General features: G+C 39.8%; 1 protein-coding gene across 1 annotated transcript in view; it reads right to left on the bottom strand.

Moving 5' to 3' along the window:
• Positions 1–632: 632 nt before the first annotated feature.
• The window catches only part of CCHR1.PART2H2orf73 (chromosome chr1.part2 C2orf73 homolog), a 510,463-nt gene continuing 497,341 nt past the window's right edge, over positions 633–13,754 (bottom strand). The window contains exon 5 of the mRNA XM_044055137.1: positions 633–2,008. Within this exon, the coding sequence (XP_043911072.1) occupies positions 1,505–2,008 (504 nt within the window). The 3' untranslated portion in view covers positions 633–1,504. The remainder of the gene's footprint in view (positions 2,009–13,754) is intronic.

Here is a 13,754-nt window from a genome sequence, read left to right as displayed (position 1 = left end):
TGTATAATCTACTGACTTCATAATACAGCTCCAATCATCAAATCTGCTGTGTAGTTGTCTGTATAGTAAGAAGATAGTTTGTTGTTTGCTAAGCAGTGTTTTGAGACATCTATCAAACATGTCAACTATCTCTTCCAGAAGAGGTTAAAGAATGGTCTACTTTCCTTGCCTGATAAGTTTTAATACTTTTGAGACATGAATAACTGTTTTCTTATATGGTGGGATATCCTTTCCCAGGGAAACAGACAGTGATGTGCATGCACGGGCACACACACACACGCGCACACACACACACACACACACACACACACACACACACACACACACACACACACAGTCACACACACAGACACACATACAGACACACACACAGACACACACACACACAGACACACACACACAGTCACACACACAGACACACACACACACACACACACACACACACACACACACACACACACACACACACACACACACACACACACACACACACACACACACAGACACACACACACACACACACACACACACACACACACACACACACACACACACACACACACACAGTCACAGACACACACACACACACACACACACACACACACACACACACACACACACACACACACACACACACACACACACACACACACACACACACACACACACACACACACACACACACTTTTTATTAAGTTCGAACATGAGTATATCAGTCATCCTCAGGTTACTCTGCAAACAAAGATGAGCATAAACCATCATTCTGAAATAGATGTTAAGGCTTTAGTTTTCAAGAGAATAATGAGAATAGATCCAGTTATTAAACAACATTCTTTTAAAATATCCAGAGAACCCTTACATCAGTGTTTCAAAATAATGCATTATTTAGACCACATTCATTTCTCATGCAGTCCTTGTTTTTGTAGTTGTCTGTTTTACTTTTTTATTAATGTCATGTGCATCTTAATCTGTCACTGACCTGCTTCTACCGACACCTTCCAGGTTAAGTATCATGTCATGATTTTTAAAAGCTGCTCTTGTGCTGATAATTACATGGCAACAAATACAGAATTAAAATAATATAATTAAATTAGTGTAATGAGTATTGAACGACGTTCCTAGTATTTTCTTCACTGTCAAGATCTCTTTGATAGCCGCATGTATGAAATATTAATAACGCAACATTTTAAGGTGAATTAAGAAGAACCATACTCCAGAAAAAATAAAAAGATTCTTACATTAGCTGCAGCTATTCCTCCTAATTTCATGTAAGATATCTTCTCTTTCTCCTCATAAAAAAAATGTTACTAATCATAACTGCAATAAGCAGTTATGTTATCCCCATTAATGTTGTATTTGAGTTAATCTACAGAATTACGCAGAGTAGCATTGATTTATGTTCATCAGCTAAAATGAAAAAAGCCCTGCTGTGTAGCTTTAATATAATTATTTAGTAACACTGATACCACAGTTGTTATCAAATGAAAGACAGCCTGTGTATTTCTTAGCTATCCACTGGTGTCATCTTCTGCATGGTGTAATTGTTACACTCAAGAGAAATGTCGATTGCTTTTGTGGTCGTTACAGGCTGCAGGTGCATTGTAGTAGGTAGTGGTATGTTGTTGGTAAGATATGTAGCACTATGCTTGTCCAGGAGCACAGGAGGAGTGTCTGCATGTGAGCCCACCCCCGAGGAAGTTATTTGGGGCATCTCAATTTCTGGACAAATGCTTGAGTTATGCTGTCCTCCTGCAGAATTTCTGGGATAGGCCTTGGCTGTTTCCTTGAAGTCTGTTTTTGATAAATGAGGTTCAGAGTGTAACATCTGTTGGGAGTTCTGCAGCAAGAGCTTGGGTGAGGTCATTTTGCCTTTGACTGAATTTCCTCTCTCTGCAGTTGGCTGCTTTAATGAATATGACCCAGCAGTACTCAGGAATGCTTCTGCTCCCTTAGGAGCCATCGTCCCACTCTTAGGGTTTATCTCTGACCATACAAAAGCTCCATGACGCTAGAAAGGGAAAAAAACATTTGACATTAACCAGAGGAACATAAGCAGTGAGAAATTCAGCTGTTAGCTGAGTTCATTTATTAGCTTTCAAGTACTGGAAAAGAATCCAGCCATTACAGTGCACATCATTGGCTCTCAGCCAAAGCTCTGTTAGATAGAAACAAGAGAATAATTGCAACTTTGTCAGTTCATTTTATTCATAAAACAGAGACACAGTGGGAGAATTTGGAAGCATGCAAGACTAAAACAAAACAAGCCTATTTTTTCCTGTTCTGAATCACAAAGCATCCATCAGTCCAGTATGTGTAACTTCCACACAACTCTTCTACACCAGAAACTGGCCTCAGATGTCAATTCTCACTACTAGGTTTCTATGGCTACCACTATAAAGTACTGTTCTTGCAGACGTTAAGACTTTTTATTGAAGTTTAACCATTTTTCCTATTATGTGTGGCACACAATAAATGTTTTGTTGCAAACACTGGTAAAAATACAAATAACAAAATGATGTTTCTTTTTATGCTAGTGATATGTGAAGTGTGAATGCCAGATTCATGAGGAAATCAAAGCACAAATGGAATGTGAAGCTATGGGAACCATAGTATTAAGAATATGTATGTGCTTGGCATCCCTATATGATGTTGTTTTGCAAATAATCTAATTAAACCAATATCTTAAGCTTGTGAAACATATTTATCTTTCAGATAAAAGCATCTTCAAAAGGGGCAGGCATGATTTTACATTAAGGAGGCAGAAACAATTAACAACAGCATTTTTTATTCAAGCAGCTGAGCTAATCATTGTTTTTCCAGGTAACAAAGAAAAGCATCCTCTGTGACTGATTTAAAGAAATGAAAAATACTAACTTTTTTGTATTAGTTTTTCAGATGTTGACAGTATTCATGGCTGTAGATACTTTGTTATATATATGCAGAATATATTGCACATTTTGCTGAACATATCTTACAAACAAATGTAAAACAGACATTTGATCATAATTGTAAACTGTTTCAGGAGCTGATCCTTTTCCCACCATTGTGCCACCATGGAGTTAAGTATATTTACGTGCATTGACACAATGGTGTAGAAGGAGTCCTGTTGATGACCTGGACTGAACTAGGAATCCCTGCACTTGAGAAGCCATCAGAGTGGGGGTAGCTAGGAAAGGCAGTGGTATTTTATTGGTTCCCTTACTCCATGGGGAGGGGCCATAGGCAGGGATGGCATTCGTGGTAGTGCTGATGATATATGCAACCCATGCTCATAAATAGTGAGAGCATGCAGCAATTTACATTTCTTGGCCATAATGGCCTTGCATCATTGTATGTCAGGCATTAGTGTGGGGAAGTGGAGACAGCATATACATAACATGTCTGTGAGTATGATGCAGTACTAGGTTGCTTCAGTCCTCTCTCGGGCAATGGGAAGGTTTCAATTTAGGCTGAAGTATTAGGAATGACTTCCGGCATCCTAGATTGAGGGGAAGCATCAGTGACAGCTGATGGTCTGCTTTGTAGGGGGTCAAAAATGAAAACAAAAAGAATATCTAAGTGAGGTGGTTAGGTTTGCCCCTTAAATGGGGGCTCTGTCCCCTGCAGAAAAAAATAAGTTATGTACTTGCCATAAAATACCATCTGTGTTGACCATTTTCATTCTTCCTCAACTGTTGGGTCACCAAAAAGCTCTCTCCTCCCTTATCCATAATGCAACAACCCCTAACATACCTTAGATCTTGTTTGCTGTTTTACATAAAATAGAAAACACTACCATAAATGTCCTAACAGAATAAGCCACAGCTGATGCTCAACATTAAGCACTGTGGTGTCCTTATAAACTCTTGTTCTTCCAGAAATTCATTGTGAAAAAGGTTGGGGGTTGGTGGGTGGGAAGTTGAGGAAGAATGAAAATGGACAACACAGATGGAATGTTATGGTTAGTACATAACAATACTGTCAATTTTCATTCTTTCCTCAACTGTTGGGACAGATTCCCCAGCTACCTAAATTCCGGGAACAGTTGAGCCAAAGGCTACTCTTCCACTTCTCATCAGATCTAGTTTGTAATGAATAATAAAGATACGAGGATTGCCCCAAGTTGCAGCTGCACATATGTCATCCATGGAAGCCCTGGATAGGAACACTGAAGAAGGTGCCATGGGCCTAGTTGAATCATCTCTTAGAGGCTTTGGTAAGGATAGACCTGATTTGTTGTAGATAAATGATATGCAATTCATCAGCCATCTGGCTAAAGTTACCTTTGCAACTGATTTTCCCAATTTAGAATTTGATGACACAAATAATTGATAATTTTTTCCAATATATCTCGTTCTACGCAGGTAAAAACATAATTGCCTGTGGACATCCAATAAATGCAACATATATTCACCTTTGTTTGAAAATTTAGGAAAGAAGACTGGCAGATTAATGGACTGGTTAATATTGGATTCTGACACCACTGTAGAAAGGAAAGATGTGTTGGTACATAATGTTACTCTATCCGTATGAAAAATCAAGTAGGGAAGTTTAGCGGACAATGCTTGAAGTTCTGAAATTCTTCTAGCAGAAGTAATGGCCATTAGAGAAAAGAGTTTTCCAGGTCAAGAATTTAAGATCACATTTAGCTGCTGGCTCAAAGGGGGAATGAATTAAGGCCTGCAGTACTAAATTTAAATCCCATGGTGGAGTAGGATCTTTATATGGTGATCTAAGCAGGAGTGTGCCTCTCAAAAAGGCTTTACAAAGCTTAGATGAAGCCAATAAATAATTCTCAAATCCAATATGGAAATTAGAGATTGCTACTCACTGAACTCGAATTTCTGAGGAGCTAGCTCCCTCATTAAAAATTGTTGCCAAAAATTCCAGAACAGTTTGTACAGGAGCTGAGAAGGGGCAATGTGCTTCTACTGTGCCCCCCCAAAAAAGCAAACTTTTTCCATTTACATCTGTAAAGTTTTCTTGTAGAAGCCTTATGAGAAGATAAAAGTATGTTATGGACAGGGGGAGAGAGCATCGGTTGTCAGGCTAGTAAAGGAATTGGAGAAACCATGATGTTAGCATGAGGTTTGAGAAATCCAGATGAATCATGCCTGTCGGGGAGACAGGAGGTCTGGAATTGGATTCAGAATCCAAGGTGGGAAAAGTAGATGAGGCCAAAGGAAAGGGAACCAAATCTGTCAAGGCAAATAAGGAGCAATTTCCTAATGAAAATGCCTGAACCCACTGCCCTTGACGTACCTTCAGCTGCATGCTCTTCAACTGGGCAACTTTCAGTAGAAATTTGGGAATTAGAGGAGTTGGGGGGGCATAAGCATAGAGAAGACCAGGAGGGACAATCGTGGAGAAGAGCATCCCTCATTCATTCCCCCAGTGGAGGGATCAGGACAAAGAAGCTGCTGCATTTGTTGTTTAGGGGAGATGCAAAAAAATCACAGCAAGGCTGGCTGCATTGATAGAAAATCAAATTTGTCACTTTCCTGTTGAGAGACCACTTGGAGATAGTAGAATGGACCTGCTCAATGTGTATGCTATCACACTGGACTCCCCCAGAATGTGCATTGGTATCAGAAAGCGGTTGGAGGAAATTGCCCATTGCCACACTCTGATGGCTTCTTGACACGTGGGGTAAGACCTGGTTCCCCCTTGTTTGTTAATGCACCAAACTACTAACATGTTTTCTGTCTTGGAATACCTGCAATGCCAAGAGCATTTCTCTAATTTCCAGGACATTGATATGTTTGTTGCCCTCTTTGGGGGACCAAGTGCCTTGCACTGTTTTCCGCAAGAAGTGCCCCCCCCCAAAATCTGGGAAGCATCTGTGGTCACTATAGCCTTGGCCTGAGGGAGGATGAAAGAACGGCCTTGAAGAACCTGATCTGATCGAATCCACCATCAAAGGTATTTCATGCATGCCCGAGTGAGTCTTATTTGTGCTAACATGCATTGACAAAGAATTGACAATTCTGTTATTAGTATCCATTGAAAAATTCTCTTATGAAATCTTCTAGAGGACGTAAAATTATGGTCACTGAGACACACCTCAAGGCTTCAAGAATCAATCGAGCTGAAATTTTGGTACTATGAACTATTTTCCTTACCTGAAATCTGACAGTTCGCACTCTTGACAGAGGAAGAGAAGCTGTCACTAATACCATGTTGAAAACCGCGCCTATGAATTCCAGCATTTGAGATGGTTCTAAATGAGACTTGTTGTAATTTATGCTTATCCCTAGATGCGAGCAAGTCTGGAGTACTTGATTTCTTGCTCTTATTAGTAGATGCCTAGTCGGGGCAGTAATGAGCCAGTCATCTAAGTATGTAAACACTCAGAATCCCTGCAGTCTCAAGTGAGTTGCTACCACTGCCATGCATTTGGTGAACACTCTAGGGGCTGTTTTGAGGCCAGAGGGGAGTGCTCTGAACTGGTAATGACTGGCTCCTAGCCAAAAGTGTAAATACCTTCTGGATTATTGGTTCATTATTATGTGATAGTACCCATGCTGAAGGCCTATTGAGCACATCCAGTCATCCTTGCTCAAAAAGGGCAGAATAGACTGAACCATGACCATCCGAAACTTTGTTTGCCAAACTGACTTGTTTAAGTCACTAAGATCCAAAATTGGTATCCAGTCCCCTGTTTTCTTTGGTACAGAAAAGAATCTTGAGTAAGTTCTGGACTCTATCTGGTCTGATGGAACCTCTTGGATGACTCTTTTTTTCTAGTAGCTTTTGTATTTCTAGTGTTGCTGCTTTCCTCTGCCTGGGTGGAACATCATAGAATTTGCATACAGATGGAGGTGGAAGGGAAAAAGGAATTATACAACTTCTGGAAATAATCCTCTGCACACATATATCCAGGGGGAGACAATCAAGCTTTCTTTCAGGAATGCTGGTATGGTCTGTCAGAGAAAGAATCTCTAGATCTTTGGTTCTGCAGTTCTCCTCTGCTGAGTGTGTGGCATCTTCCATTTGACTTTCCCCCTCTGCCCCTGGGGGATCTATCTCCACATGGATCTTTGAAAGGACCCTGGGGCTTTCTGAAGCACAACCAAAGCAGACAGGGTCTTTCCATCTGTCTCACACCTGGAGAGTGTGTCCTTCACTTTCGGGCCAAACAGTGAATTGCCGTCAAAAGGTGCATTGATGAATGACTTGAAGGGCTCTGGAAAATCACACAAGCACATCTAGGTATGCCTCCTAACAGAAATGGCTGAACCCACCACCCTTGAGGTACTTTCAGCTGCATGAGAGATAAGCCTCATGGATGAATTAGAAATAGATTGAAGGGTTGCCAACTGTGAAGCCAAAGAAGTCTGAGTCTCAGCAGAAGTGCTCCCAGAAATGGATTTTAACAGTTCCTTAATCAAGCCCCTTTGTAATCTTGAAAAGTGTGGCAAGTAGGTTCAGTGACCTAAGGGCAAAGGCACTGAAGTATACACACTCTTCCCAAATCTGTCCAATGCCCTAGACTTCCTGTAAAGGGGATGGACAGAGAAAGTCTGCTCAGCAAGTTCCTTCTTGACGGCTGCTGCCATGACCATAGCATCTATGGGGACTCCCTTACTCCAGAATTCCCTACCTAAAGGTGAAGCCAGAATCTGATTTGTTCTTTCAAGGATTGGCTCACCTGAGTCAGTCTGCCTAGAGATCAAATCAATGATCTCATCAGTGGGTAGAGTAACCCAGACGTTAGATGAGCCAGCTCCAAAGGCTTCCAGGAATACTGATTCCTCAGGGGAAGAGTTATCAGAGGACCAACCTGCTTAAGGATCTCAAGAATGTCTCCAAATAAGACATCTTCAGGAGGTGATCTTGGGGACACCATCTTCATTGAAATCAGTATCTTTGGTGACTGACTCCTGAGGGGAGTGCAAGTACCTCCTCTTGCACTTTCTAGGGGACTTCCTTGGTGGGATGCTCTGGTAAAGTATCAGAAGAGATTGTAAACCCCTGCTGGGTGACCTGGAGACTTTGAGCTGGCTGTCCTTCTGGCATAGAATGATGTGGCTCAAGGTGCAGAGACATCTGGGATCCAGAGGGAAGATCCAAGGGGGTAGGATCTCTCCATCCTGCTGCAGCAGAGAATGCTCTCTTCACTACCTCAAAGGCAGAATGCTCCAGGGAGAAGGAAGACAAAGCAGCTGAGAAGCCAGGCTTCTAACCCATTGATTTCCTCTGCCCCAAAGGCAGAAGTTGGAGCTGAGCTCTCCATTGATGAGGCTTCAAGGGGCAGAGACAGCTTTGAAAACTTCAAAGTCAACTCCAACTCCAATTGGACATGACAGGGGCACTTCAGCTCTGTGAGTCATCTGGCTCCAACAACTTCAGAGCCGGTGCACTCAGAGTCAGTTTTGGATCCAAGGATAAAAATGTCTTTGGATCTGAACCAGATGGACCCAAAAGGCTCATATTCAGGGGTTCTAAATTGATCAATCACATCAGAGAAGGAGCTGTAAAAGCAGAATGGTAGAAGGACGGGGTTTCTGACCTAAAGGAGCAGGAGCCAAAAGAATTCCCATCTGAATTTGGGCCAAGAGAAATCTCCTCATCATCTTGTCCACATAAGCTTCAATTAGACTTCTAGCAGATCAAGAGGAAACCAGGGATGGGGCTTAGAATGTCGGAGTTCCAAAAAGGAGAGGGAACTCTGCAAGGTACTGGATCACTGCTAGGAGATTACATAATCCTAGGTAAGGCTGTCAGATCTGAAGCATTCATATCCAAAGAGGAAGATGTCGGCTCTGGTACTAAAACTGTAGAAGTCGTCTTTGGGTCTGATTTGTGCTTCTTCTTAGACAACGATGAAGGAGCTGATGAACCTGACAGTTTAGGAGATTTGGTGAAAGTCTCCTTAGTTTTAGATTTGGAGGGCTGAGCTCCAGCAATAACTTTAGAAAAGATGTAGGGAGTAACCCTTTTAATATCAACTAATTATTTCAATCAGCAATAGCCCAGGGAATAAATTTTTGGCATATGTGGCAATCAACTTTGATGTGATCTGGGCCCAAACAATAAATGCATAAAATCCTGAAGGGTCTTTTTCTGACATCCTGACATATATAGATTTATAGAAAAAGAGAAGAAAATCACTCTTTTTTATATATTTTATAGATAGCAAGGGAAAAAGAAATAAATACTAACAATGGTACTAAGAATAAACAAAACTGTGTAGAAGTAAGAAAAAAGTTAAAAATAAGTACCAGCAATGATAAAGAAGATTACACCTAGTGTAAGAAAAGGGAGGATATATATAAAGTATTTAAGAAGTTAAATTTGGAAAAACTTGTCTTTTTGAAAAATTTTTTGAGAGCTGAAGGGGGCCATGTCTTGTTCACAAAAGTGGCAAATGAGATCTGAGGTATGTTAGGGGGTGGAGCTTGAGAACTTTTTGGTGGCCACGAACTAAAGAAATGGCCAAGTCAGCTCTGAGGATCAGATCTGAACGCAGCAGTTGAGGAAAGAATGAAAATTGACAACATTAGATGGTTTATTTTAATCTGTGCTGGTGGGTTATAAATCTATTGTATTCCTCACCACTCATTCATACAGGAAGCATACTGGCCTGATGGCAAATTGAATGTCTAACAATCTCTTATGAGGGGATGGCTACCAGTGTGCCAGATCCTCCTAGTCAAGGTGACCCCACATTACACATCTCAACTACCTCCAGAAATAAGAAAATAGGACTAACATAACTGCATTCTTTACCTCCTGTAAATAAATATTTTACTCTGCAAGGTGATATTCTCAGGTGAAGGTCTATAAACAGGAGGCATTATTTAAAGTTATGTCTACCTTAATTAGGCACCCTGGTTGAAGGGAATTGAGATGAACAATAGTATTTGAACATTTAGAGCTTCCTAGGACCAGGTAGCCTTCACGTGGTACGTAATGGATAAGGGATAGCCCCAAAACCTGTGACATTAAAGAACAATGCTTCTCATGGTGTTAGATCCATAATTTTTTAACAGAACAATATGCAAAATGACAGAAAAAAGATAACGGTATTGTTCATAAATCACTGACATTGATATGTTGTTGTTAACTTAATTTATTCTGTTATGCAAATTATGGCATAGTTTTATTTTATGATGATTCTACCTAGTAGCATTCTGCCATCCATTCACCTCTGACTTATTCTTTTATTTCAGGCATTGGATAACCTTGGGCAAGCTTTTCTGAAGTATCCAAGAACATGGGAACATAGCTTTTCTCTCCCAAGTACAATTGATTTGTCTTGAAATTGCATGATTCTTTGAAGACCAAATATTCAAGTACTGCTATAAAGTAACTGACTGACTGAATGATCAAATCAATGCAAAAACAGTCCTTCAGTTAGCACAGAATATTAAGGCTCCAAGTTATAAATGAGCTGCTTCCTCTAGTCGAGGGTATAGGACTTGATTCCTTCTACCTCTGTTTGCCTGTTGTGTGAAGGTGAGCAAGTCACTAAACCAAGCAGTGTTCCCAGTTTTACCCTGAAAAAGAACACTTGTGTCCTGTGGTCCTATCTGATTAAGACATAGATAAAATTACTCTGTATTTTCTGCACAAAGTATCCTACAACTCCCATGCATGTTATCCCCTCTATCAACTAAGTTAAATAATGAACTATATCAGTATGACATAGAGTAAGGGAAGTACAAAACTAGTGCAATTGGTTCAATGATGTGGTCTTTGAAAAGCTAGTGCCTTTAAGGGATTTATGAAAGCACGTATAAATACTTCTACAATGTATAGCAATGCAATGCCATTTCCACTTCAAGAATTTAGAAATCCGCAGCTCACAAATGTAAATAAGCATACAGTGGATATAAAAAGTGTACACACCCTTGCTAAAATGCCATGTTTTTGTGATATAAAAAATGAGACCACAATAAATATTTTCAAAACTTTTCCCACCTTTAATGTGACCAATAACCTGTACAATTCGATTGAAAAACAAACAAATCTGTTATGGGAAAAATATAAAAAATGAAAAACGCACAATATGCTGGTTGCATAAGTGTGCACACCCCTAAACTAATATTTTGTTGAAGCACCTTTTGATTTAATTACAACATTCAGTCTTCTTGGGTAGGAGTATATCAGTATTGCACATCTTGACTTGGTAATATTTGTCCACTCTTCCTTGCAAAAGCACTCCAAATCTGTCAGATTGCAAGGGAATCTCTTGTGCACAGCCCTCTTCAGGTCACCCCCCCACAGATTTTCTATTGGATTTAGGTTTAGGTTCTGGCTGGCCATTCCAAAACTTTAATTTTCTTCTGGTGAAGCCATTCTTTTGTTGATTTGGATGTATGCTTGTGGTCATTGTCATGTTGGAAGGTGAAATTCCTTTTCATCTTCAGCTTTCTATCAGAAGTGACTGGTATTTGGAACTGTTCATAATTTCCTACATCTTGACTAAACCCCCAGGTCCCACCTTGACTAAACCCCCAGGTCCATCTGAAGAAAAGCAACCCCAAAGCATGATACTGCCACCACCATGTTTCACTACGGGGATGGTGTTCTTTTGGTGATGCGAAGTGTTGTTTTTGTGCCAAACATACCTTCTGGAATTGTGGCCAGAAATTCAACCTTTGTCTCATCAGACATTTTTCCACATGCATTTGGAAGACCTGGTGTATTGTTTTGCAAATTTTAGCCGGGCCTGAATGTTTTTTTTTGTGTAAGAAAAGGCTTCCATCTTGCAACCCTACCCCATAGACCAGACATATGGAGAATAGGTGAGATCGTTGTCAAATGTAGTACACAACCAATGCTTGCCAGAAATTCCTGCAGCTCCTTAAGTGTTGCTATAGGTCTCTTCAGAGCCTCCCTGACCAATTTTCATCTTGTCTTTTCATCAATTTTGGAGGGGAAAAAATTCCATTTCTTTGCAATGTCACTGTTGTCTCATAATTTCTCCACTTTTTGATGACTGTCTTCACGGTGTTCCATGGTATATCCAATGCTGTGGAAATTTTTTTGTACCTTTCTCCTGACTGATACCTTTCAACAATAAGATCCCTTTGATGCTTTGTAAGCTCTCTGTGAACCATGACTTTTGCTGTAGCAGGCAACTGAGTATACCTCAGGAAAATCCTACTAGGACAGCTGAACTTTATTTGGGGTTAATCAGAGTCTCTTTAATTGATGGCAGGTGTGTACCCAAGAAAACTGAATGCTGCAATTAAATCAAAAGGTGCTTACAAAGTATTGGTTTAAGGGTGTGCACACTTATGCAACCAGTTTATTGTACATTTTTTATTTTTTATATTTTTTCCCCTAACAGATTTGTTTGTTTTTCAATTGGATTGTACAAGTTATAGGTCACATTAAAGGTGGGAAAAGTTTTGAAATGATTTATTGTAGTCTCATTTTTTATACCACAAAAGTCTGCCATTTTAACAGGGGTGTGTAAACTTTTTATATACTCTGTATGTATTTCACTCTGTTTATGGGTTTCAATTAAGCAAATAAATCATTTTCTATCATAATCTGAAGGCCTGCTCTGTTTCAAGCAGCACATCTGGATTGAGGCACTGCAGATTGTTTGCACATTACTGCAGCATTTTCAATATCTGATTAATTTTGCACATTATCTATGTCCATTGATCATCAAATATCTCCTTCAGGATTTGAAATGTTTGTCTAGGTTTGCCCTGCTTTATAAATCTTGCTGGAAAACATCACCAAGAGTGCTTGTCAGAGCCGAAGCTTTCAGTATCTGGAAAAGTAAATAAATCTGGGTTTGGATTGCAGCAACAACTGGTTCAAAGGCTAAAACATCAGCAATGTCCCCCTTTTTTCCACATCTGTAAATATACAGTAATCTGAGTTTAGATTACAGGGATTACCAGTCAGAAGACTGACCAATCCAGCCAATCAAAAAGACTGGTGCATGTCCAACCTTTTGTTTTGATTAGTGTAGTTGATTAATAGTTGAGCATATTCATTTCACATTAATTAGTTTACCTAATGTTTGGATAGTTAAAATCTCCAAAAATTATTGAATTTTCATTCATGAAGGATTGACAATACATATTTATTTATTTGTTTGTTCCTCTGTTTATTTATTTATCTCTTTGCCTTTGATTGTTGGCAAAATTCAAGTAATCAAAGTCCTTTTTCAGTGTAGATCTGGAGAGGAAATCTCCATATTACATGCATTTGCATGAGCTTGCCATAAACATGTACTATATGACACTCAGAAATTCATAATAGTACTTACAGCATGTGAAATTCAGCCATATCAATAGAACACAGTATATTCTGCATGTTAAGCACACAGACATCAATAGAACATTCATCATTATTTTATGGTGTATGTATGTAATATGTCAGTAATGTTATCACAGAGACAGCAAATATAAAAGTTAAATACTCACAATAACTATGCATCTGTGTTGTCCATTTTCATTCTTCCTCAATGTACGGTTGTGGATCTTACCTCAGATCCCACTCAATGGCATTCTCCCTCTACCCATGATGGCATTCTCTCTCTACCCATAATGCCCTAGTCCATCCCCAGTACCTCAGATTGAGTTTGCTGCACTAAAATTTCTAGTATATAATAGTGAAAGGGAAGAGAAATTAAACGAGGGTTCAAACCTCATCAGGTCACTCCAAATGATTACAGGAAGGGGGAAGGGAAGTTGAGGAAGAATGGAAATGGAGAAGACAGATGCATAGTTATGGTGAGTACATAACTTTTAAATCTGAGGTCGTCCTTTTCATTCTTCCTCAACATATGAGACAGAGTCCCC

The sequence above is a fragment of the Protopterus annectens genome, chromosome 1.part2 (assembly GCF_019279795.1).
Source record: "Protopterus annectens isolate FY-2018-M chromosome 1.part2, PAN1.0, whole genome shotgun sequence".
Taxonomy (NCBI): domain Eukaryota; kingdom Metazoa; phylum Chordata; order Ceratodontiformes; family Protopteridae; genus Protopterus; species Protopterus annectens.
This window is presented reverse-complemented; position numbering and strand designations above follow the sequence as displayed.